The sequence below is a fragment of the Rhinoderma darwinii genome, chromosome 2 (genome assembly GCF_050947455.1).
Source record: "Rhinoderma darwinii isolate aRhiDar2 chromosome 2, aRhiDar2.hap1, whole genome shotgun sequence".
In the NCBI taxonomy this organism is placed as follows: domain Eukaryota; kingdom Metazoa; phylum Chordata; class Amphibia; order Anura; family Rhinodermatidae; genus Rhinoderma; species Rhinoderma darwinii.
In genome coordinates, this window is record NC_134688.1 from 433,204,164 (window position 1) to 433,231,937 (window position 27,774).

Below are 27,774 nucleotides of genomic sequence, written 5' to 3' on the forward strand. Positions count from 1 at the left end.
GACGCCCGTGGTTAGTCAGTCTGCACCTGCTCCTAAGTCTGATAGAGTGACTCCTTCGTCTACCACTCAGGCTGGAAGGCTGAGGAGTGGGAGAGCCTATCACAGACTGGCCAGACGGAGCTAGCTCCCGCCCTCTGTCTATTTATACCTTCATTTCCTGCTTCTCCTTTGCCTGTGGTTCTGCTTGTTCCAACAATCCCGAGGTAGATGTCGTTCATCGGGAACTGTGCACAGTCTGGGCTCAGGTTCAGAAGAACCTAGAGGCGTCCCAGAGCATACAAAAGACTCAGGCAGATAGAAGACGTTCTGCTAACCCCTTGTTTGTGGTCGGGGATCTGGTGTGGCTGTCTTCTAAAAATTTGCGCCTTAAAGTCCCGTCCAAAAAATTTGCTCCCGGTATATAGGGCCGTACAAGGTCATTGAAGTCCTTAACCCTGTCTCCTTCCGACTGGAGTTACCCCCGTCTTTTTGAATACACGACGTGTTTCATGCCTCCCTCCTGAAACGCTGCTCCCCGTCCTTGGCTCCCTCGAGGAAACCTCCGGTCCCTGTTCTCACCCCTGAAGGGGTAGAATTCGAGGTGGCCAAGATTGTGGACAGCAAGATGGTCCAAGGCTCCCTCCAGTACCTGGTCCATTGGAGAGGATACGGGCCTGAGGAGAGGACTTGGGTACCCGCCCGGGATGTTCACGCTGGGGTATTGCTCAAGAGGTTCCATCTTCTGCTCCCCAATAAGCCAGGTCCACCGAGAAAGGATCCAGTGGCCCCTCATAAAAGGGGGGGTACTGTAAAGGATCTGCCAGACACAGCTTCTGTGTCGACGCCCGTGGTTAGTCAGTCTGCATCTGCTCCTAAGTCTGATAGAGTGACTCCTTCGTCTACCACTCAGGCTGGGAGGCCGAGGAGTGGGAGAGCCTATCACAGCCTGGCCAGACGGAGCTAGCTCCCGTCCTCTGTCTATTTATCTATTTATACCTTCATTTCCTGCTTCTCCTTTGCCTGTGATTCTGTTTGTTTCCTGGCTCTGCTGCTGCTGCTTGTACTATTTGTCCTCTGCTTCATATTGACCCTGGCTTTACTAACTACTCTCTTGCTCTGCGTTTGGTACCTCGTACACTCCTGGTTTGACTCGGCTCGTTCACTTCTCTTGTAGCTCACGGTGTTGCCGTGGGCATCTGCCCCTTTCCCTTAGCTTCTTTGTACCCTTGTCTGTCTGTCTGTCGTGCACATAGTGAGAGTATGGACCGTCGCCCAGTTGTACGCCGTCGCCTAGGACGGGCCGTTGCAAGTAGGCAGGGACTGAGTGGCGGGTAGATTAGGGCTCACCTGTCTGTCTCCCTACCCCGTCATTACACTATACCACTAGAAAAACACCTTGAGGGGTGTAGTTTCCAAAATGGGGACACTTTTGGGGGGGTTCGACTGTTTAGGCACCACAAGACCTCTTCAAACCTGACATGGTGCCTAAAATATATTCTTAAACAAAGGAAGCTCCAAAATCCACTAGGTGCTCCTTTGCTTCTGAGGCCTGTGCTTTAGTCCATTACCGCACTAGGGCCACATGTGGGATATTTCTAAAAACTGCAGAATCTGGGCAATAAAACCTTCTGTGTTACAGAAAAAAATGTATTACAAATGAATTTCAGCAAAAAAAATTACATTTGTCAAATTCACCTCTACTTTGCTATAATTTCTGTGAAACGCCCAGGGGTTAAGTTTTGAATACTTTGGGGTGTGCAGTTTTCAAAATGGGGTGATTTATGGGGACTTTCTAATATATAAGGCCCTCAAAGCCACTTCACAACTGAACTAGTCTCTTCTAAGCCTAGAAAAATAAAAGGACGTGAAAAAAGCGATGCAAACATAAAGTAGACAAATGGGAAATGTTAATTAGTAACTAATTTGTGTGGTATTAGTATCTGTTTTACAAGTAGATACATTTACATTTAGAGAAATGCTAATTTTTGCACATTTTCTCTAAAATTTGAAGTTGTTTACAAATAAATATTGAATTTATCGACCAAATTTTTTCACACAATATGTCACGAGAAAACAATCTCAGAATCGCTTGGATAGGTGAATGCATTCCAAAGTTATTACCACGTAAAGCGACACATGTCAGATTTGAAAAAATATTCTGTGTCCACAAGGCCAAAACAGGCTGCGTCCTAAAGGGGTTAAAGAAGGGTGTAAGGCAGTTGCTCTCAGCCTGGGGATGGGGAGAAGCCAAAGCTCCCAGCCTGCGGAAGACAGGCATTGCCAGCCTGTGGGAGTCAAGAAGTTCTGGTAAAGAGCAAAAGTGTGTCTGGAGGTTCTGGCCTAGAGTCTCATATCGAGTGACGCTATATGTGAAGTTAGTAGCCAGACAGCCTGGGATTTATATTGCTGTCCTATTAACGTGTTTTGTATTTTTCTGCATAAGTAGATAATAAAACTGGCTAAGACTTTTTGTACGAGACCCGTTATGTTGGAGTGAACCTCCTTTGTGTGCTAACCATCTTACCTAAGAGAGAGCGATCCAATGAGCAAATTCTCTAGAAAAGCTCACACCATCTTTGTAAACATGATTTTCCCATGCATCTAAAATGAAAATGAATCAACTTTGCAAGTAGGCTTGAGTAAACATATCCTGTCGTTCTATGCAGTTCCTGTGCAGAGTTATGTGTCTCCACGGTGACAGACTACAAAGAAACCCTGTGTAGTCTGATCCTGGAGCCATACAACTTTCCATATGTCCCCAAGTACTTACTAACATACATTGTTAGAATAGTAACTGTATGGGACAGAGTGATGGCAATATGACTACAGGATCAGACTACACAAAGTTTATTTGTAGTCTGTTACCATGGAGACATATAAGTTTGCATAGGTGCTGTAGAAACAAAACAAAAGTAGATTTTTAATTGAGACTATTTGCAAAGTTGCTTAAATTTTTATTTAAAATTTGTTGTTACCCTTCTCTTTAAGAATTGGACCTTTCCTTTAAGGTTTCAGTTTATGATAACTGTTAATATTTCTTGAACTGTTCATATTCATTACAAGTAGCAAACAACAGAAACCCGTATATACCAAATAAGTGACTTTATTTACAAGGCAGCTGTATGATATAAAACTAGAGTTGAAATGTAAAATCTAAAATATTTTGTACCACAAAATGTAGTCATCTGTAAAAATAATATTCTATCATAAAAAAGTCAGTGTTCTGTACAGCTGTCATGTGCCAAAATCAGGTTCAGGCATTGTTAGTTCCTTGCACCTGTAGAGAAGAGATTTATAACTTTGTTTTTATGGAACTTTCATCCGGGCAGAAGAAAAGAAAAAAGACTTGGATGTGATGACTTGCACTCGACATGTGGGGCACGACGTCTGCTTCTTGAACAGCCATTTTTCTATGCACTGCAGAGTGAAACAATATGATATTTATAATCTTTTAATACATTTTGAGTTGTAGTTTTTGTTCAATCTAACAATCGTTCACTGGTAAACTAACAGAATTCAGCAGATGACAACTTTTAAGACTCCATGTATAAGACTCGATTTATATTTATTTTTCCTAATAAAAAAAAAACTATTTTAAGGCCTCCTTCACACTCGGTTTTTGTCTGGTATTTTAGACTACATAAAAAAGGAATATAAAATCACCAGCATTTTCTAAAGACCCAATTCAGATCATGTTTTTGGCCTAAGTATAAAGGGATTTTCCAGTCCTAAGAAATTGATGGCCTATCCTCAGGATAGGCCATAAATATAGGATCGGTGGGGGTCCGACTCACTGCACCCCCGCCGATCATGAGCGCTGATCTCCCTTGATTCCCTTTACTGCTCGTACTGTGAATCTCCGACACACTTGAAGCGGCGTTTCACAGTATTAGGGTATGTGCACACGGTAGCAGGCTTTTACATCTGAAAAGACAGACTGTTTTCAGGAGAAAACAGCTGCCTCGTTTCAGACGTAAATGCTCCTCCTCGCATTTTGCGAGGCTTCTCTGACAGCCGTAAATTTTGAGCTGTGCTTCATTGAGTTCAATGAAGAACGGCTCAAATTACGTCTGAAAGAAGTGTCCTGCATATGATGTATATAAGTGTCCTGCATATGATGTATATAAGTGTCCTGCACTTCTTTTGACGAGGCTGTATTTTTACGCGTCGTCGTTTGACAGCTGTCAAACGACGACGCGTAAATGACAGGTCGTCTGCACAGTACGTCAGCAAACCTATTCAAATGAATGGGCAGATGTTTGCCGACGTATTGTAGCCCTATTTTCAGGCGTAAAACGAGGCATAATACGCCTCGTTTACGCCTGAAAATAGGTCGTGTGAACCCAGCCTTACAGCCTTCTTCCATTGAGGTGAATGAGAGAAGGCTGTAATACTGTGAACCACCGCTACAAGTGTGTCCATGATTCACAGTATGAGCAGTGACACTAATGAAGGGAAAGCAGTGCTCGTATGAACAATGCAGCCCCTTCAAAACAACTGAGTACCGGGAGTCGAATCAGGGCTTGATAGCCTATCCTGAGGATAGACCATCAATTTTAGGACAGGAAAACCCCTTTAAAGTATATGCCAGGAAAATCGCATGACTCATACATTAAACGTAGGCTGTGATGGATGCCTTACCCAGAGCAAACCCAGGGCATGTTGATTTAAAAAAAAACACCACTAACTTCAAAAAAGCTACAAAAGCAGCAGAAACCAAAACATTGTGTATGTAGGATTTCTTATATTTTACCATAGATTTTAACCCCTTCACGACTGCCATACGGCTTTATGCGTTCCAACTGCCGATGCCCCGTACAGTTGTCCCGTATTTAGACGTTGGCAGCGTGCAACGGGGTTTAATGTGTGCCGAGCTGCTTCAGTGTGAACAGCTCTGCACTGATCGATGTGCCGACACCTCTTCCTCTAAGTTTCATAAAACAACCATGTGTTTTTTTATGAAACTAGGCTTATATGTACAGCGCTGCTCACACTGAAGCAGTGCTGTACTTTTTTGTCCCCTGGCTCTCTCCCCCGTGTGCGACACCTCCCCCCTTCTCCCTCAGTCCCTGGCATATGCCTAGAGATAACAGAGCCAGTGAAGCTCGTTATCTGGGCAGATAATGAGCTAATGATCACCATGACTGTATAATCATGGTGATCATAGAAAGGTTTGTTTGCTAAACAAACTTTTCAAGCAGCTCTGCTACATTCAGACGAGCGTGTCCGATTTGCGCACGTAAAAAACGCAACGTTTTTCCTACACTTCTTGTCCGTGTGCGTTGTGTAATGGCATCAGTGTGCTTTGCATGTGCAATGCGTTTGTCACATCCGTGCACGCACTTCATTTTTTAAATTTATTTCTCTATGAGCTGGCTCTCTCTACAAGTGCCGACACCTCTTTGACTTAGTTTCATAAAACAAACATGTGTTTTTTGGTTTTTTTTAAACATATTTTTCATTAACAAGATACAAAATACACAGTAGGATATTGAACCATAAGGTCCGTCATAAATGTCACAGAATAGGAATGTACAAAATGTATCAGGAACATTAGCCAAACAAGATTCCACATCAGTACACATCAGCAAGTTTACAAAATAAACCAATATACATTCCAATAATACATACATGTATATATAAAGAAGAGTAAGGATATGCTGAGGTTTATTATAAAAAGAAAAGGACAAACAAAAACAAACCCAACAAAAACATAAACTCACCAATTATAAATGAGATAAGAGAATGACAGAGATACAGACATGTACAATTAAGTATGAAGAGCGTCCATAAAATACCTAGAGGACAGCCATTTGTCCCAAGATGAGCCCTGAGAGAATTGATATCCATGTACAGTAGAAACCGTTCTTTCCATGATTCAATTTGTATTGACATTGAATTACTTCAGATATGGTAGGAGTGGAAGTTTGCTTCCAATACCTAGCTATCAGAATTTTTGCAGAGGTCAAGACATTAAATATGATCGTTCTATCATGAGAATGCAAATCAGCAACAACAACAAGTATTTTTTTTATTGAAACTAAGCTTACAAGTACAGCGCTCACAGTGAAGCAGTTTGAACATTTCTCTCTCTCCCTGCTCTCTCACCATGTCGGCACCTTCCCCCTCCTCCATCCATCCACGGCTTCTGCCCAGAGATAACGGAGCCAGTGTGCTCGTTATCGGGGCAGATAAGGAGCTGACGATCACCATGTCTGCCTCATGGTGGTCATAGAAAAGTTTGTATATGTAAATTTATTAAAAAATTACAAAAGTGTTTTTATTTTAAAAAATTTTGTGATTTGTCTGCTCATAATAAAAATTAAAAACATGGAATTCATTAAAATAATCTAGAAAATTAAAGCCTCATAAGTCTTGTAAAAATCAAAGTAAAAATAGTTAGGATATTCAAAGCGGTTGCAAAGATATTATCGTTTAAAGAAGTGCTTATCAGAGATGGAAAATTTGACCTGGACACAGGGGCATCAATGAAACTTGATCATGAAAGGGTTAAAGGAATATCTGGCCACAGCGCAAAAAAAGCAGTAAAAAAAACAGCACTGAAACTGTGGGAAAATGCTGTGTGTGAATCCAGCCAAAAGGACGGGTGCTTGAGTCCAGAGGCATAACTTGAAGCTCCAGATCCCCAATGCAATACCAGGGTCCTCACCTACTGTGTGCCATTTATAATATTGGTGTTTTCAAAGGGCAATGGGGCCTCAGGCACCAGGGCCCGGGTGCGAATGCTACCTCTGCACCCTCTATAGCTACTTCCCTGCTTGAGTCTTCTAATATCACGTATCTCTGGCAATCTCATGATTGTGTATTTTCCAATTAGGACGGTACCATTTCTGGCCCTGCTCTAACTCCCAGGATTTTTTTTGTTCATCCCCAATTTGACACTATATGGATGTACGGCAGTGAAACAATTCGTTTTTTTCAGGTCGGAATGCCCCATTAAAGTGTAGCTAAACGTTCGGCAAACTTCTGACATGTCATAGTGAAAGATCAGAAGTTTGGATTGGTCGGGGTCTGAGCACGGACCCCCACCAATCGCTAGAACGAAGCAGCTGAAGTGCTCGTGTGAGCGCTCAGCTGCTTCATGTCTGTTCGGCTTTTTCTGGAAATAAATGTATCGTGTACGGACTCAATAGAAAGTCTATGAGCCCGTACTCCGATACATCGGCTTTCCGGAAAAAGCCGAACAGAAAGTAAGCAGCTGAACGCTCACACGAGTGCATCAGCTGCTTCGTTCTAGCGATTGGTGGGGGTCTCCGTGCTCAGACCCCCACCAATCCAAACTTCTGACATGTCACAAGTTTGTCAAATGTTTAGCTACACTTTAAACATATTGAAGATACTGTCTTAAAGGGGTTGTCTCAGAGGCAACAATGATGCTTCTCACTTGGCAGGGCTGGCTGCGAGGATTGTCCTGATGGAAATGTGCATCAGGTCCTCACAAATGACTTTTCATACTATCAATCATTTAAAAAGTCGTAGCATGTAAATGGACATTTTTTCAATAATGAACTTGAATGGACTAGTAGATCCAACTTGCAAGAATGGTGTAGAAGGTGAATGATTGGATTCAGATAAAAAAATCTCTATGTGCAATAATAAGTCCTTTCGGTTGGAAGCTTTCATTCTCTCCCCATTACATAACCCAAGTCCCATCTTGTTATATAAATTTTTTGAGGATTTTTGAATACCACCTACAATGAATGTGCTGGTTAAGAAAGATAGTGATGTTCTGATTATAAATTTAAGGAATACTCTGTAAAAACTTGACCCTCTATTGTAACATGTATAGTTTAAAAATAACCTGACTGTAAGACCACTAATGGGTCTGTGAGCCAAAGAGCAAAATGAAAACTCCTTTAACACGTAATAGGCAAAAGTAATAGGAAAATGAATCTGCTTTGCTGACAGTTAAAGGGGTTTTCCACGTTCTGACAACTGATGACTATCCACCGGATAGGTCGGCGGTATATGATCGGTGCGTGTTCGACACCCAGACCTCGCACCAATCTGCCGCTCCAGCTACCTCCAGGGCACCAGACTATATTGCCGGAAGCAGATGGCTCCAGTCAAAGAATAGCGGCCGAGCTGCAGTTCTGCTGAACGGCCGCCATGCAGTGGTCAGAGCCATCTGCTTCCGGCTCAAACGAATACTGTTCCAAACATTCGGTGCACGGAAGCAGCCGGAGTGGCGGATTGGTGCGGGGTCTGGTGGATAGGTCATCTATTGTCAGAAAGTGGAGAACCCCTTTAAAAGGTCCACCACTGGGCCACATCATCATCTGTGTTTGTGGCCAGGGGTAGAGGGTTGAGTTTCTATGTAGGCGCTCGAGTGCCCTCTGACAATATCCAACTGCCCAAATGGTTAGCCCATCCCTGGTAGAACCTCTACATCAAAATGCAACCACGATGCTGCAATGAATGCTGATTTCAGCGGTACCGGTGGACCATCTAATGTGTAAGGTGACATCCTGACTCTAACCCGAAGGCAGATGTTGGGGGAGAGACGGGTCAGGCATGTTGATTTTCAACTCGCCCAATCCTTTTGTTTTTTAGTAGATAAGCCGCTGCCAGAGGAGTCTGGTAGCGGCTTCCTCCCTTCTCCCTATTGCAAACACATGAGTATGGGGTACTCGGGAGAAATAGCTGTTGGACAAATAAAATCCCTGGTATTATAGAGCAATGTTTGCTGTTCCCATACTTTCTTAAAAACATAAATGTATGTAGAAGATTTACTATGTATAGTGGTCAGGGAATGTCTAATTGTAAGCAATTGAAGTGGACAATAAATGGTGTATACCTGCTGTCGACTCAGGATTTCTTTGGGAGTACCTTCAAGCACCTGTAACATTGGACATGGAATTAATCAATCGCATGAACTAACGCAGTGGAAACGCGGTGAGCGAACTTGTTGTAACAATTTTTTCTAATGTCTAATTGTAGTTTGACTATTTCAGTACCTCCTTATGAAATCTATGTGAGCAGTGCAGTTCCCAGATGCGGTCAGTGTGAAGGTCGTCATGGCAAATAACACATGGGTCCTCATCTTCATCCTTCAAAAGAAAACAAATCATTATCGTTATAATTACCATACACATTCTAATTCTGTTTTACAAGGTCATGGACAAATGAAACAGAGGTGACACAGAACGGCCTGAGGTTACAATGAGCTTGGTTTGGTCCTGGATCACAGCCCAGTTCTAAATTAGTGCTGCTGAGTTTGAAAGCCATTAACCATTTCATTAGGGTGTTTTCTTTCTTAATTAGTAGAGGAAAAGACCCCTATTTATACTCCTCAGGTTGGATTGAATTTTGAATTATTTTTTATGTGGTTTTACGTGGGTATCATTTTTATGCTTTTACGAATATCCATTTTGCACTTGGTTTTCAATGTGCAATGTTACTAAATCAGTATAAAAAGGGTTCAGCGATGGCAGTGGACCAGAGCTCAGTAAAGATGGTGGGCAAACCTGTTTCTTTAGAGGTGTATTTTGTAGCTTTTAATGTCCCAGTACAAAAAAATCTAATGCCAACTAACGTGCCATTTAAAATACTGGTGTCTTCTTATGTGGCAGAGTTGCCTTTGGGCCACCTCAGGTACCAGGGTCCAGGAGCAACTGCTACCTATGCACCCCTTATGGCTACCACACTTGTGTTCCACAACTGTGACTAACATGCTATGGAAGAAGCTCTGAGTGGTAAATGGTTGGGGATCATTTTAGTGGGTGATAAGGAATACAAAAAGCACGTGATCAGAGAATCACAGAGTTCATTACAACTTGGTATTATGTGCCAATTGAAGTTTCCTTATCTACAATCATTTTCTACATATTTTCCACTTGTAGTTTTTTTTTATACGTACTACTTGCTACGAAGCTTATGAAAAATATAGTGCATTGCCTAACTAAAAGCGCTGCTTCCAAAAGGTGACCACACTGTATCTGTGTGCAGATCTCTACTGAACCAGCACTGCAGAAGCACTGGCAAGGGCATACATACCATAGAGACAGATCATGTAGCTGTTATGGGGCCCTTGGAGAGAAGGGGGAAAGTCCTGGTAGGGTCCATCACCGTTGCTATCAGATGGCAAGAATCAATGCATGGCTCCCCTAATCTAGAGGGACACCATTAATAGCAAACAAGGGGTTGTATAATTGGCCTAAAAATCAAGGAAATAGGGTGAAGGGGGAAACGAACATGAGGCCCCATTTCTTTTGTATACACCAGTAAGCATTGGTAGTGTGTATTAACGATGCCTCACCAGCATCTCCTGGATTTAATGGAGAAAAATAGGTGCTGGTCCTATTGCTGGAAAGCAGAGTTTGAGAAGTATAATTTTCTTTATGAGTGCATATTTTGGTAGATGGTGCCATGGGGGGAGGGTTGCGGCTAGAACCTTTCCTACCCCCTCAAATAGCCACATATATTATAAAAGACAATTTCTAGTTCTTCTAATTGTTATAGGGAGCAGAATATTGTGTAAGAGCCCTTTTTACATGGGCCAATAATCGGGCAAATGAGCGTTCATATGAACGCTCGTTCTTGATTATTCCCCAGTGTAAACAATCTGGGCAGCGATCAGCCGATGAATGAGCAAATGCTCGTTCATTGGCTAGTTATATCATTTATGCAGCAATATATATTATCGTTGTCGGCACCACATCTCTCTGTGTAATCAAAGAGATGTGCTGCCAACATGGTAGAAATTTATGGGGACAATCGATCGAAGTAACGATCATTCGTCTCCATACATTACTAATCATTGCTTCTTGTGAAAGGAGCGAACGAGCGCCGATCAATGAACTGCCTCATCGATCAGCGCTCATTTTCTCGGCCTATTTCGGGCCGTGTAACCTTAAGGCCTCATGCACACGACCGTGTTTTTGCGGCCGCAATTCCCCCGAAAATCAACGGGAGAATTGCGAGCCCATTCTTTTCTATGGGGCCGTGCACACGACCGTAGTTTTTGCGGTCCGTGCACGGCCCGGGAGCCCGGACCGCAGAAAGAACGGGCATGTCTTATTACGGCCCGGTTCTGCGGTCCGGGCTCATTGAAAACAATGGCCGCGGCCATGTGCGGGCGGCCTGCGGCTGACAGTCCGCTGACAGTCCGCAGCCGGCCGACCCGAAAATCACGGCCGTGCACACGGCTATGGTCGTGTGCATGAGGCCTAACTGTGTCCTAAACAGTTTATGCCACCTCAGTTATACCTGGCAACAGCACAGCAATATGTTTGGCATGCATGCTGGTCAAGGAAAGGGATAACTCTCACCACCTATGTACACAAGTCTTGAAATTCTAGCCCAAGAAACTTAGAATGCAAATGACAAGTGAAAAAGTCACAAATGTAAAATTTTCCTTTTGTAATGATGATCCACTATATTGTGTAGTAAATTCTTTGTTGACTGTTAGACAAATACATACAAATCATGCAAACATGAAACAGTTAGTGGTACACATAGAAATCAACATGACACAGAAGAGGATTTGAGTATTTAAAACATGTGATAGTCGCATTATAGTCATGAATCAACTATTCTGATGATGTTTGCAAGTGGCATAATCTAAAAAATACAAGTTGCTCAAGGCAAATCTATACTTAGGGTATTTTCACACGGAGGAATTTTGCTGCGGAATCCACTGCAGATTTCACTGCAATATTCTGTCTCCCATTCATTTCAATGGGAGTTGGAGGCTTCATTTTCCCACTAGCTGATTATTTCAGGTAGTGGGAAAAAAAAGCGCCCTGCTCGATCTTCGGGCGTATTCTGCCCGAAACTCCCATTGCCAATGGGAGGGAGGAACCTTCCTGCTGTCGGCAGAAATAGTTCTGCGGCAGATTTTGCGGCAGGACCCGCCACGCATAATCCGCCGTGTGAACTATCCCTTATAGATCTCTTATTTTAAACATTATCTGTCTGTTCATGAGGGGACACCTTAAAGTGGTGTATGAGGTAGATTTATAACTTAGAAGCCTGTAGATACCTTAAAGGGAACCTGTCACCAGCATTTGACCTATTAAACCAGCAATACCTGGTGGAAGTGGGTGAAAAATCTTTTTTATGTTACCTATAATTAGATTACATAAGTAGGCTCTGTACCTTTAGTATTCAGTTCTTTTGTTTTCCTGTGCCGTATGCTAATGAGCATAAAAGAGTCATATCTTTGTTTGAAAAGTCATAACTTCATTCCTCAAGCCTTTCCGAGTTAACTCCGCCTCCTTACTTTTGATTGACAGCTCCTCGCCTTCCCCCAGCGCATACAAAATCCCACACTTGCGCATTGATGTCCTGTTCTAGTGCGTGCGCACAACTGGACAATAGTGGGCACATGCGCTGTAACTAGATTTGAGGTCCGAAAGAAGCAGGGAAAGGTTTTGGACCATAGTCAAGTAAGCTACTGTGACACGCGGAATTTAGTCAGGTAAGCTACAGTGATATCACAAATGAGTTTCAGCGAGGTAAGCTGCTGTGACATCACAATTGAGTTTGAGTGAGGTAAGGCACTGTGACATCACAAATAACTTTGTTAGGTAAACTAGTGTTACACCATGTGTGTTTCTGTCAGATACGCTGCTGTGAGATTACAATTGAGTTTCAGTCAGGTATGGTACTGGGACATCATAACTGGATTTCATCCAGGTTAGCTGCTGTGACATCATAAGTAAGTTTAAGTCAGGTAACCTCTTGTGACATTACAAGTGAGTTTCAGTCAGGTTAAGTACTGTGACATCACAAATGTATTTCTTTCAGGTAAACTGCTGTGATGTCACATTTGTTTCCATCAGGTAAGCTACTGTGACATCACAAGTGGTTTTCAGTCATATTTCTCTCTGTCAGTCACTAGTTGGAAATAAAGGAGCCCAGTGCTGACATGTAATTTTAATCTACCAATAAAGACATTTACAGTAGACTACCCATTGTAGACATCCCTAAATGGTGGATTTGCCAGGCCAATTGCCACTATTTGCCATGATATTTTTTCAGGCCTGACTATATGGTGTTTATGTACTCTTACTACTACTGAGTGTACTTAAAGAGGCTCTGTCACCAGATTTTGCAACCCCTATCTGCTATTGCAGCAGATCGGCGCTGCAATGTAGATTACAGTAACGTTTTTATTTTTTAAAAACGAGCATTTTTGGCCAAGTTATGACCATTTTTGTATTTATGCAAATGAGGCTTGCAAAAGTACAACTGGGCGTGTTTACAGTAAAAGTACAACTGGGCGTGTATTATGTGCGTACATCGGGGCGTTTTTACTACTTTTACTAGCTGGGCGTTAGGAATGGGAGTGTATGATGCTGACGAATCAGCATCATCCACTTCTGTTCGTTAACACCCAGCTTCTGGCAGTGCAGACACACAGCGTGTTCTCGAGAGATCACGTTGTGACGTCACTCACTTCCTGCCACAGGTCCTGCATCGTGTCGGCCACATCGGCACCAGAGGCTACAGTTGATTCTGCAGCAGCATCAGCGTTTGCAGGTAAGTAGCTACATCGACTTACCTGCAAACGCCGATGCTGCTGCAGAATCAACTGTAGCCTCTGGTGCCGATGTGTCCTCGCTCGTCCGACACGATGCAGGACCTGGGGCAGGAAGTGAGTGACGTCACAGCGTGATCTCTCGAGAACACGCTGTGTGTCTGCACTGCCAGAAGCTGGGCGTTCTGAAGAGAAGTGGATGATACTTCTCGTCAGAACGCCCAGCTAGTAAAAGTAGTAAAAACGCCCCGATGTACGCACATAATACACGCCCACTTGGACTTTTACTTTAAACACGCAGAGTTGGACTTTTGCAAGCCTCATTTGCATAAATACGAAAATGGTCATAACTTGGCCAAAAATGCTCGTTTTTTAAAAATAAAAACGTTACTGTAATCTACATTGCAGCGCCGATCTGCTGCAATAGCAGATAGGGGTTGCAAAATCTGGTGACAGAGCCTCTTTAAGTCCTGTCAAGATAAATAAAGCAGGACAACCATAGTCTCTACTGTATGTTTTCGCCTAGTTGTGTAAGCACATGGGAATTCATTGTTCACATGAGTAAACAGCTCTCTGTTGACCGGATAATGAGCACCACAGCTACATTATATGTCCGATCAATAGAGTTTAACCCTCGCATTGCCTGTTCCTGTAAGTGATATGAAGATAAAAAAAAAAGACCTTTTAGTTCAACCAAAAGTAGTGGATCGTTTCAAGTATTTCCGAATAGTTTAAAGGGGTACTTTCATGGCTTTGTCTGGAAAAATTTCAGCATGAAGCTATTGTCGTATAGTAACATTACTTATATTACTATCAATGTTCATGCAACATTTTCAGAAATATGTCTTTAGTTATGTCAAAATTACCTAATGCTGTTTTTTAATAAATAATATTATTGACTGGGAAACTGCGTGTAATAAGAATAAGATACTTAGAAACGGAAGCCAGAGTGAACAGAACCTGAGGTACCCATTATGGCCGCACTTCTGCAACGAATGTTTAGCAATGCCGCCATAAAATCTCGTATCATCGCTATGTAACTATGCATCACGATTTTGCAAGTGGAGCTTCAGAGCTATAGTAGGATTAAAGTGACTTAGATATATCAATGATCCTCTTAACCCTTACAAAATAAAGAGTTGCAAGTACATTAATCTCTCTGGGATTTATATATAACTTAACTATAAGGTGATGACATAATATAAACATCAACATTGGTAGGTCCAAATCGTTTAAGACTTCTATAAGCCATAATATACATAAACAGTGCTGTGAAAGTATTTGCACCCCATCTAAAAGTCCCCTTTTATTTCACATGTGTTACACTGAAGGATTCCTGATCATTAAAGGGGTTTTTCCGAGTTAATAAAAAAAAGTAGCCAAGGGAATGGGGGAAAGCAATAAAACAAAAAATGAGGCATTGCTCACCTGACAGATTCCCCTGCGTTCCAGTGTAGCTGCTCCGGTCCTCCCGCCGTCGTTCGTTGACATGGCTGCAGCGATGATGTACCCGGATACCCACATGATTGCTGTAGCCAATCATTGGCCTTAATGGTTATACGACACAGGATAGCTGCAGAGCTCACGTGGGCATACGGGCTTGTCATTACTGCAGACATGTCAACAAACAGCGGCGGGAATGACCGGAGCATTTGGCCCCTATGGCCACTTATTTTTATTAACTCGGAGAAACAATTTAAGCAAATTAATGTATTATTCTTCTTTGCAGAACCGAGCACTAGCTGGAAATGTTATGAATGCACTGTGACAGCCTCTGTTATGGGGAACTGTTGCTTGCACTGTTATTGGGGACACTGTGGTTAAGGTGGTATGGAGCACTAGCTGGCACTGTTATGGTGGCCCTGTGGTTAGCAAAATGGCATGGTTTCGACCCGTGACAAGTGGAGGGTCTTTCTCAACCCTCCACTTGTCACGGGTCAAAACGTTGCCATTTTTTACTGGATGTTTGACCAATAAAATAATCTATCGATTGAAATTTGGGAGACGTGTGCTGCTGTTTAACCATGCTTTTTCTGAGGATTAACATTACATCAGACTCGGTTTGTCTGATTTTACAGCGTGACACCGCTCCTGATATCAGGATTTCTGCTGCTTCAAATACTTTATTTTTGGACTGTGCCTGATCCGCAATTCTACTTATCCAAATGGTGCCCTACGGAATCCTTGATGGAGCCCTGATGGATCCCATTATCAAGTCAATGGACTCTTTCTGACTCTATCAAGGTGACTGTTGTTTTGACAGCAGGAATAGTGATGAATGCTGCTCTATTTTTGCCGTCAAAAGTGATGGAACTGCCAACGTTCACCCCTTGGCAAAATTCTGCGTATGCCCCAGTTGGTAACGACACACATGTGCTTAGGCTTTTTTTCACACTGCAATTTGCAGTCTGGAGGATTTCCTAGGCGGAAACCTCCAATGTACACCTCTGAAGAACACCACTGTATAGACATACAATGGCATCCTTCACACATAGATTCCCATGTAAAAAAAAACCTTATGCTGCATGGTATAAGTTTTTGTAGCGGATGCCTCTGTATGGTATAGTGCAGTATGTTGTGCTATTCCATACAGAAAAAAAACGTGTCCCCGACATATACCATCCTGATGGAGGCCAAAAGGGCAATCTTTTGGCCACTATTGGGTAAATGGGAGACTGGGCATGTTTGATGTATGTGCCGGCAGCTTTCTTGGCACATATGGCAACAGGACACTGCAAATGCAGCTTGAAAAGTATTATGTGTACACCGTGCAGTGACATAGTACAATACATCACACAACAAACATAGAAACACAAAAGGGGATAATAACACAGGGTAAAGATAATACTGCCCACAGGGAGCTCACAATCTTAACACATACATGGAAGGAAAAAACACACAGTAATATCAGCTGAGAGTTTGAAACCTGAAGTTAAAGGTGTATCAGGTGCAAATCCGAGTGATCAGGATTCTCCAGGGAGGGACGAAAAGTACAGGATGTGACATGAGTACAAATAGTCATTAAAATGCTTGTTAATCAAGAGGACTCTAAGGCTGGGTTCACACAACCTATTTTCAGGTGTAAACGAGGCGTTTTACGCCTCGAATTACGCCTGAAAACACGGCTCAAATACGTCGGCAAACATCTGCCCATTCATTTCAATGGGTTTGTCGATATACTGTGCCGACAACCTGTAATTTTACGCGTCGCTGTCAAAAGACGGCGTGTAAAATAACAGTGTCGTAAAAGAAGTGCAGGACACTTCTTGGGACGTAATTTGAGCCGTTTTTCATTGAAAATAAATTCACTGTATAAATTGATATAAATATAATTGCTCCCACAATATGAAAAAATTAAAGGGTTCACTGAAGTGACAACTGAGTAAAATATACCTTTTAATAGTAACTCGTTTTAAAAACAGGGGTAACACACCACTGTGAAATGAGCCCCACCGTGAAAATTAAAAAATGTATTAAACAGAAAACACTGAGTCATTATGATAAATATATCTCAGTGTTTGTAACAATATTTGTCTGGAACCAGCATATATCCTGGGCACAACAATAGTACAATCCCCAAAAGAAGCACCAGTGTCCGAAATAAATCACCGGATCTACTAGCGCTGGGTGTAACACAATGTTACTGTCCCCTATGCAGACATTCCATATACAATAAACGACCCTACGCGTTTCAGATACTCATCCTCAGGGGTCCGTATCTTGGTAACTCTGGCCTCATCACCAGCGATAATAATATTCAACAGCAGATATTCTGCTGTGCGTCACGGGAAGATGCACGTATCGATGTCAACGGCATACTTCATTGCAGGCGCTGGGTTACTATAAACACCTAAACTCCACCCCTCGTATTTGGCGGCGATACCTGAACTGACCAATCACAACACCCTCTCAATTCGTGACACCTGCCCATGTGACCCCCCGCCGTCAGCTGACAGCCAGGGGTCATCATCGACCGCATCATGCCGAACGCGCAGGCGCAGTAGAAGCCAAGGACGTGTCGCCCGGACTGCCAAGCAAGAGGAAGGTAAGCGCAAACCGATAAATAATTTTGTAAGTATGTCTTGCGGGACAGTTACCCACCGCAAGTGGACTACCTCACAAAGCAACTCTTAGGTTAATAAACACATATTAGGTGGACAAGATTACTGAGTCCCTCCCATTTGAAAAAAGATCTCTTTATATGTTGGCTGGCCAATATGGCCATATCAAACATAGTGCACTATGCAAATGGAACCCACCCACCCACAAAGGCAACCCAAGGTGAAATTTGGCCACCTTGAGGGGAAGGTATTGCATATTAAATAAAACACGTATAATTAGTCTGCTCGTTTAAACCCGCTGGTTGTATGCATGCCAGTCTATGGATCCATTGGGCTTCTTTGCATAGAATTAGGTTGTCCCAGTCACCTCCTCTTTTTGGGGGTCTAATGAGTTCAATTGCTTGAAATTTTAAACATGCTGCATGGCCTTGGTGTTTAGCATGCACATGCTTGGATATTGGGGTGTCCCTAACATGGATAATATCTCCAACATGCTCCCTTATCCGGCGTCGAAATTGTCGTGCTGTTTTGCCCACATAATTTAGGGGGCATGGACATGTAATTAGGTAAACCACCCCCGCTGTTTTGCAATTGACAAAATCCCGAATGTTGTATTTTTCCTGTGTTGCAACACTGGTGAAGCTGTTCCCTTTGAGAATGAAATCACACGATTTACAGCTACCACATCTAAAAGTGCCTGGAATTTGTCTATCCAGCCACGTACCCCCAGGTGTAATGGGGTCAAAACAACTGTGCATGACTCTGTCCCTAATGTTTTTCCCTCTCCGATACGTGACAGAAGGCCATTGTGTGATCTGATCTACCAAATCTATATCAGAACTGAGAATACGCCAGTACCTTTTCAGGATCTGCATAATATCATTTTGTTTAGAATCATAGGTGCCAATGAGTCTCGTAACTTGTTCTTCTTTACGTTTTTTAGGAACCAGGAGACATTGCCTGTCTGCGTCCCTTGCTCCCTCATATGCCTTCCTAATTACACTCTTGGGGAAACCTCTATCCTTCAATCTTGTTTTGAGTTCCTGTGCCTGGCACTCAAAATCACCCATAGAGCTACAATTCCTACGTACTCTCATAAATTGGCCTTTCGGAATGCCACGTTTGAGGGGATAAGGATGACAGCTATTCCATTGCAAGAAACTATTGGTTGCTGTTTCTTTCCGGTGTACCTTGGTACGAATTGTGCCTTCTTCTGTTTTTATAATTTTCAAATCCAGAAAAGACAATTCTTTTTCACTGATCTCACATGTGAACTTAAGCCCTACATCATTTGTATTGAGGGCTGCTACAAAACTATGGAACTCCTCTGCTGTAGAGTTCCAGAGAAGCAGCACGTCATCAATATATCTAATCCATAATCCAACGGATGAAGTCCATTTGGCAAAGTTGTCCCCAAAGACAATTGTCTCCTCCCACCAGCCAAGAAATAAATTTGCATAGGTGGGAGCAGCAGGACTCCCCATTGCAGTGCCACATTGCTGATGAAAGATCTTGTCTTCAAAGATAAATATATTTTTTTCAAGAACAAATTGTAATAACTGCAAAACAAACTGGTTATGGGCTGCAAACTGAGTGCCTCTTGATCCAAGGAAGTACTCGATCGCCTTATAACCCAATTTGTGAGGTATGGATGAATACAACGCCTCAACATCCAGGCTAGCCAGGAGTGTGTCTTTCTCTAAAGAAATGCCGTCAATCTGTTTCAAGACATCCATGGTGTCACGTACATATGATGTGAGACTCAAGACAAAAGGGCGCAACACCTGATCAACATATGTACTCACATTTTGAGTTAAATTATTAATGCCTGAAACAATGGGTCTGCCGCGTAAGGGGGGATACCCTTTGTGGATTTTGGGCAGGCTATAAAAACACGCCATGATGGGAAATTGTGGGAACAGGAACCCAAACTCACTCGCACTAATCAAAGATCTGCTCTTTGTATCACTCAGAATGCCCAGCAATTCCTTCTTGAATAGTGCTGTGGGATTGTCCTTTAAAATGGTGTAACAGTCAGGGTTGAGTAAAATGTCCTCACACATTTTTTTATAATCATCCCTACTCATGACCACAATGTTCCCACCTTTATCAGATGCCTTTAGAACAATATTTTGTTTTTTCTCTAAAGTGGTCAGAGCTACTCGTTCGGACCAAGACAAGTTGTTATCTATGCCCCTACTATCCTGACTAAGATTTTTGATCTCATCTCCCACCATCTCCACAAATAAATCCACATTGGTAAAATCTCCTATAGGTGGCAACTTTCTACTCTTCATTTTTAGGTTAGTGAAAGGACCTAGACCTGGGGTTCTACCAGATTCCTCTAGTAACCCCTCTAAGGCCACAAGGCCTTCCATATCAGATTCTTCTAACCCCAATTCCATGCATTTTTTTCTATTATGGTTTTTGAAGAATTTGATCCATTTGAGCTTACGAGCAAATAAATTGAGATCCTTTATCCAAGAAAATGAGTCAAATTTAACTGTGGGGACAAAGGAAAGTCCCTTTTCTAATAATGTACTCTCTGATGCACTCAATGTGTATTCAGATAGGTTTATGATTTGTAGCCTATCCATATTAATTCCCTTCACTAATCCTTTTGTCCCCTCAGCATGTAGCGGGAAATGGGGGGATTGTTGGCTAAAAAATTATTGCCACTGTTAGAAGAGGCTCTAGCACGGCCTCTATTTCTACCTCTAGCTCCTCCCCTATATTTTTGTTTTCCACCACTACCGCCAAAGAAAGGGCCCACTCTTTCAGAGTCTGTTGTTTCACTCTCTGATGTGGAAGGGTCAGATTCCCTCGGCCCCCTATTGGTCTGTTGATATTGCTGTTGTTGGGTATTAACAAAGTCGTAAGCTTTTTTCTCCCTAAATTCCTGTAGATCTCTCTGGAATTGGAAGTGTTTACGTTCCTTTAAATGATTAGTGAACCTTTCTAGAGTTTGTTGAAGGATTTTGTCTTTTTTATCAAAACCAGGGGTATCTACCAAAGACTTAGCTGCCTCAATTTCTTTTTTAAGCTCAGCACTAATAGAGTCAAACTGGACTTTCTCTTCCTCCACTAAAATCTGCATCAGCCTAAGTGAACTCCCTGTGATCTCCTGTTCCCACCTTTCTTTTATATTAGTGGTTTTTAATCTTGATGCTGGAACAATGGGGACCCTAAGGCCTCTGGGAACTATATTGTTTTTTAAATAGTTTTCCAGGCTCTGAATCTCCCACCAACTTCTAGTGTAATCCTTATGCAATCTATTAAAGGGAATGTGTTGCCAGAAAAACATGTTTTTTTTTTAAAAATTAAACATTTAGTGTGTGGGTGATTAAACATGGTTCAAATTTTTTTTATTTTTTTCACGAGTCAGGAAATAGTCAGGAAATATTATAAATTAATTCTAATTTATAATACTACCCATTTTTGGTCACTAGATGGAGCTAGTTCCCAAAATTGCAGCATTGCAACATTGGGTTAAAAGCCCTCGCTCTAGTGAGCTCTCAGCATCCCCCCCTCCTTTATCCTGGCTAGTGCCGGGATAAACGAGGGGTTTGAAAGGTTTAACCTCCTACACTGTGTGTCGCCATTTTTTTAGGTAACCCACAGTGTAGTAGGTTTACATACAGTAGTAAACACACACAAACACTAACATACATTGAAATCTCTTACCTGCTCCTGCCGCCGCGGCTCCCTCCGGCCCGTCCGCTCCCTTTGCTGCCGCTGTTCCATGTGCACAAGTCCGGAAGCCGCGACCGGAAGTAGTAATATTACTGTCCGGCCGCGACTTCCGGTCCACAGGAAAATGGCGCCGGACGGCGCCAATTTCGAATAGGACTGTGTGGGAGCGGCGCATGCGCAGTTCCCACACAGACGCCGTACACGGCAGTCAATGGGACGGGAGCCGTTCGCAGTCCCTATGGGACTGTGGCTGCCGTACTCCATGTCTGTGTGTGTCGTTAATCGACACACACAGAAATGGAACCAAAAATGGCAGCCCCCATAGGGAAGAAAAAGTGTAAAAATAAGAAAAAGTAAAACACAAACACACAAATGAATAAAAACGTTTTTATTAAAGCACTAACATCTTTAACATATAAAAAAAATTATTTGCCATGACACTGTTCCTTTAAGGTTTTTAAAGGTAGACTTGAGAGATGCACCCTGTGCTGTATACACCAGTTCACATTCAGAAAATACACTTTTTGCCTCACTCATCCACCCTTCTGTGTTTAAATCAGAGAGTGCAAAGGCTGCCATACCCAGATATAATGAAATTATTAACTGTATGGACTAAATATAAATTCACTGTATAAATTGATATAAATATAATTGTGCTCCCACAATATGAAAAAATTAAAGGGTTCACTGAAGTGACAACTGAGTAAAATATACCTTTTAATAGTAACTCGTTTTAAAAACAGGGGTAACACACCACTGTGAAATGAGCCCCACCGTGAAAATTAAAAAATGTATTAAACAGAAAACACTGAGTCATTATGATAAATATATCTCAGTGTTTGTAACAATATTTGTCTGGAACCAGCATATATCCTGGGCACAACAATAGTACAATCCCCAAAAGAAGCACCAGTGTCCGAAATAAATCACCGGATCTACTAGCGCTGGGTGTAACACAATGTTACTGTCCCCTATGCAGACATTCCATATACAATAAACGACCCTACGCGTTTCAGATACTCATCCTCAGGGGTCCGTATCTTGGTAACTCTGGCCTCATCACCAGCGATAATAATATTCAACAGCAGATATTTTGCTGTGCGTCACGGGAAGATGCACGTATCGATGTCAACGGCATACTTCATTGCAGGCGCTGGGTTACTATAAACACCTAAACTCCACCCCTCGTATTTGGCGGCGATACCTGAACTGACCAATCACAACACCCTCTCAATTCGTGACACCTGCCCATGTGACCCCCCGCCGTCAGCTGACAGCCAGGGGTCATCATCGACCGCATCATGCCGAACGCGCAGGCGCAGTAGAAGCCAAGGGCGTGTCGCCCGGACTGCCAAGCAAGAGGAAGGTAAGCGCAAACCGATAAATAATTTTGTAAGTATGTCTTGCGGGACAGTTACCCACCGCAAGTGGACTACCTCACAAAGCAACTCTTAGGTTAATAAACACATATTAGGTGGACAAGATTACTGAGTCCCTCCCATTTGAAAAAAGATCTCTTTATATGTTGGCTGGCCAATATGGCCATATCAAACATAGTGCACTATGCAAATGGAACCCACCCACCCACAAAGGCAACCCAAGGTGAAATTTGGCCACCTTGAGGGGAAGGTATTGCATATTAAATAAAACACGTATAATTAGTCTGCTCGTTTAAACCCGCTGGTTGTATGCATGCCAGTCTATGGATCCATTGGGCTTCTTTGCGTAGAATTAGGTTGTCCCAGTCACCTCCTCTTTTTGGGGGTCTAATGAGTTCAATTGCTTGAAATTTGAAACATGCTGCATGGCCTTGGTGTTTAGCATGCACATGCTTGGATATTGGGGTGTCCCTAACATGGATAATATCTCCAACATGCTCCCTTATCCGGCGTCGAAATTGTCGTGCTGTTTTGCCCACATAATTTAGGGGGCATGGACATGTAATTAGGTAAACCACCCCCGCTGTTTTGCAATTGACAAAATCCCGAATGTTGTATTTTTCCTGTGTTGCAACACTGGTGAAGCTGTTCCCTTTGAGAATGAAATCACACGCTTTACAGCTACCACATCTAAAAGTGCCTGGAATTTGTCTATCCAGCCACGTACCCCCAGGTGTAATGGGGTCAAAACAACTGTGCATGACTCTGTCCCTAATGTTTTTCCCTCTCCGATACGTGACAGAAGGCCACTGTGTGATCTGATCTACCAAATCTATATCAGAACTGAGAATACGCCAGTACCTTTTCAGGATCTGCATAATATCATTTTGTTTAGAATCATAGGTGCCAATGAGTCTCGTAACTTGTTCTTCTTTACGTTTTTTAGGAACCAGGAGACATTGCCTGTCTGCGTCCCTTGCTCCCTCATATGCCTTCCTAATTACACTCTTGGGGAAACCTCTATCCTTCAATCTTGTTTTGAGTTCCTGTGCCTGGCACTCAAAATCACCCATAGAGCTACAATTCCTACGTACTCTCATAAATTGGCCTTTCGGAATGCCACGTTTGAGGGGATAAGGATGACAGCTATTCCATTGCAATAAACTATTGGTTGCTGTTTCTTTCCGGTGTACCTTGGTACGAATTGTGCCTTCTTCTGTTTTTATAATTTTCAAATCCAGAAAAGACAATTCTTTTTCACTGATCTCACATGTGAACTTAAGCCCTACATCATTTGTATTGAGGGCTGCTACAAAACTATGGAACTCCTCTGCTGTAGAGTTCCAGAGAAGCAGCACGTCATCAATATATCTAATCCATAATCCAACGGATGAAGTCCATTTGGCAAAGTTGTCCCCAAAGACAATTGTCTCCTCCCACCAGCCAAGAAATAAATTTGCATAGGTGGGAGCAGCAGGACTCCCCATTGCAGTGCCACATTGCTGATGAAAGATCTTGTCTTCAAAGATAAATATATTTTTTTCAAGAACAAATTGTAATAACTGCAAAACAAACTGGTTATGGGCTGCAAACTGAGTGCCTCTTGATCCAAGGAAGTACTCGATCGCCTTATAACCCAATTTGTGAGGTATGGATGAATACAACGCCTCAACATCCAGGCTAGCCAGGAGTGTGTCTTTCTCTAAAGAAATGCCGTCAATCTGTTTCAAGACATCCATGGTGTCACGTACATATGATGTGAGACTCAAGACAAAAGGGCGCAACACCTGATCAACATATGTACTCACATTTTGAGTTAAATTATTAATGCCTGAAACAATGGGTCTGCCACGTAAGGGGGGATACCCTTTGTGGATTTTGGGCAGGCTATAAAAACACGCCATGATGGGAAATTGTGGGAACAGGAACCCAAACTCACTCGCACTAATCAAAGATCTGCTCTTTGCATCACTCAGAATGCCCAGCAATTCCTTCTTGAATAGTGCTGTGGGATTGTCCTTTAAAATGGTGTAACAGTCAGGGTTGAGTAAAATGTCCTCACACATTTTTTTATAATCATCCCTACTCATGACCACAATGTTCCCACCTTTATCAGATGCCTTTAGAACAATATTTTGTTTTTTCTCTAAAGTGGTCAGAGCTACTCGTTCGGACCAAGACAAGTTGTTATCTATGCCCCTACTATCCTGACTAAGATTTTTGATCTCATCTCCCACCATCTCCACAAATAAATCCACATTGGTAAAATCTCCTATAGGTGGCAACTTTCTACTCTTCATTTTTAGGTGAAGAACAGCTCCAAATTACGGCTGTAATTGACGCCTCGCAAAACGTGAGTGCATGCAATTACGTCTGAAATGCAGGAGCTGTTTTCTCCTGAAAACAGCTCCGTAATTTCAGCCGTAATTGTCGATATCGTGTGCACATACTCTAACTGTGTAACATAATAAATATAGTATAGCCCAGGAGTGTCGCTAGCACCGGGCCGTCGGGGCCCAAACCCCGGATCTTTGTCTCGATGCCCCGGGTCCGCCGCGACTGCCACATTCGGGTCGCAGCAGTCGCAGTTGCAGTTGCGAGAGGGCAGCAGTCGCAGTTGCGACCAGGCCGCGACCGCTCGCACCGCATCTATACAAGTTACTAGAGGCACCACTAGAAAAATAAAATTTCCTCAGGACACGACTACCAAAAATAGTTTCAAGAAAGACAGTAACCGGCTAGAAACGACCACTACACTGTTAGGCTGGGTTCACACGACCTATTTTTAGGTGTAAACGAGGCGTATTATGCCTCGATTTACGCCTGAAAATACGGCTCCAATAAGTTGGCAAACATCTGCCCATTCATTTGAATGGGTTTGCCGACGTACTGTGCCGACGACCTGTAATTTACGCGTCGTCGTTTGTCAGCTGTAAAATATCAGTGCAGGACACTTCCCTTGGACGTAATTTGAGCCGTTTTTCATTGATTCCAATGAAGAACAGCTCACAATTACGGCCGTCAAAGACGCCTCGCAAAATGCGAGTACGAGCAATTACGTCTGAAATGACGGAGCTGTTTTCTCCTGAAAACAGCTCCGTCATTTCAGACGTAAATGCAGTTTACGTGTGCAAATACCCTAAGGGTATGTTTACACAATCTATTTTCAGCCATTTTTTGGGCCATATACGGGCCGAAAAACGGCTTAAAATCGGAGGAAATACGGCGTTCTGTTCCGACGGGGCTTTTTTTTACACCTCATTTTCAAAAAATGTGCATGTCACTTCTTGAGATGTTTTTGGAGCCGTTTTTCATTGACTATAGAAAAATAGTTTTTTGTTAAGCATGTGAACATACCCTTAGGGTATGTTCACACAGCTTTTTTTGTAAGGCAAAAAAACCTGCCTCAAAATTCCTTCAGAAATATTGAAGCACATTTTGAATTGACAGCGTTGTTTGACCTTTTTTTTTGCATTTTTTTAAGCCGTTGAAGCTAATGCAAAAGACATAGGTAAAAAAAGTGCCGCAGGTACTTTCTGCCTCCTATTAAATTAAATTGGAGCTCAGCTCCCCACTCACAGTAAAATAACCATCAGCCCACCATTTACAGTAAAATGACCATCAGCCCCCCCACTCACAGTAAAATAACCATCAGCCCCCCACTCACAGTAAAATAACCATCAGCCAACCACTCACAGTAAAATGACCATGAGCCCCCCACTCACAGATTCCCCTTGTAGGTAGTGCCACAAAGCCCCCTGTAGATAGTGCCACACAGCCCCTTGTATGTAGTGCCACACAGTCCCCTGTAGGTAGTGCCACACTGCCCCCTGTAGGTAGTTCCACACAGCCCCCTTGTAGGTAGTGCCACACAGCCCCCTTGTAGGTAGTGCCACACAGCTCTTTTGTGGGTAGTGCCACACAGCCCTCTTGTGGGTAGTGCCACACAGCCATCTTGTAGGTAGTGCCACACAGAACCCTGTAGGTAGTGCCACTCCACACAGCCCCCTGGTGGGTAGTGCCACACAGCCCCCTGGTGGGTAGTGCCACACAGCCACCTTGTAGGTATTGCCACACAGTCCCCTTGTAGGTAGTGCCACACAGCCACCTTGTAAGTAGTGCCACACAGCAAACAGCGCCCTTGTAGATAACACCCCCCCCCCCCCTTCCTGTAGATAGCGCCACTGTAGCTCCATGAAGGAGCGGAATCCCCCTGTGGCTGGGGATTCCACTCCTGGAGCGCTCTGCTTGCTATCCCTGTCCATATATGGACAGTGACATCAGGGGCAACTCCTATATATGGACAGAGACATCAAGAGCTCCGTCCAGGAGTGGAATCCCCGGCCACAGGGGGATTCCGCCCCTTCAGGGAGCTACAGTGGCGCTAGTAGATAACAGAGAAGGAAGATACCTCCCTGCTCTGCCATAGTGGTGTCTCTACCGCTGTAGCAGCCACAGTGGCTGCTAGCGGTGGCACCGACCATGGGGGTGCGTCCCGGGGGACGGGCGGCACGGACGCCCTCATGCCCGGTGTCGCCGCTAGCAGCCGCTATGGCTGCTACAGCGGTAGCTATGCCACTGATTGACGAAGCGCCCGAGTGGAAAGGCGGCCTCTTCTGAAATATGCAGGGGAAGGGAGCCAGCGCAGCGCCCCCTCCTACCTGTTGGAGTGATGCTCCCTGTGCATTGGCACAGGTTGCACACCCCTAAGGCCAGCCCTGGGCCTATGTAATATAATACACAAGCCCCTGTTACTATAGTAACGACACATACTTACCCATCTTTCTTCCCGAGCGCAGCGGAAGTACTGATGTCTTCTCGCGTCATGATATCACGACGCTGTGCGCCGCGAATGACGTCACGACACTAGATGGAGCCACATAGTAGGCTTAGATACAGGGCCCCAGCAGACTGTAATCTTATACAGTATAAGATTACGGTCTGCTAGGGCCCCATATCTAAGCCTACCACATGTTACTAATGTTTATTTTTTTGTGTTTGTGTTTTTTTACTGGTTTGGTCATTGGACTACGTCGGATTCAAGGACTACTTCGATGACGGCTTTTTTATTTTCAATAAAATGGTTAATGAGGGTTGTTTTTTTTTATTTCAATAAAATACTTTATCTACTGTATGTCTTTGTGTTTTCTTTTAAACT

The 27,774-nt window shown here is 43.2% G+C and overlaps 1 protein-coding gene across 2 annotated transcripts in view; it reads right to left on the reverse strand.

Annotated features, from left to right (window-relative positions):
- Nucleotides 1–3,173: 3,173 nt before the first annotated feature.
- LNP1 (leukemia NUP98 fusion partner 1) overlaps nt 3,174–27,774 on the reverse strand; it is a 69,835-nt gene continuing 45,234 nt past the window's right edge. The window contains exons 4-5 of one of the 2 annotated variants that reach the window (XM_075850896.1): nt 8,958–9,050; nt 3,174–3,396 (exon numbers count right to left, since the gene is read on the reverse strand). In XM_075850896.1, the coding sequence (XP_075707011.1) occupies nt 3,286–3,396; nt 8,958–9,050 (204 nt within the window). In that variant the 3' untranslated portion in view covers nt 3,174–3,285. Of the gene's footprint in view, nt 3,397–8,957; nt 9,051–12,099; nt 12,232–27,774 lie in introns of those variants that run through there. The other variant, XR_012881170.1, reaches the window with a different exon arrangement.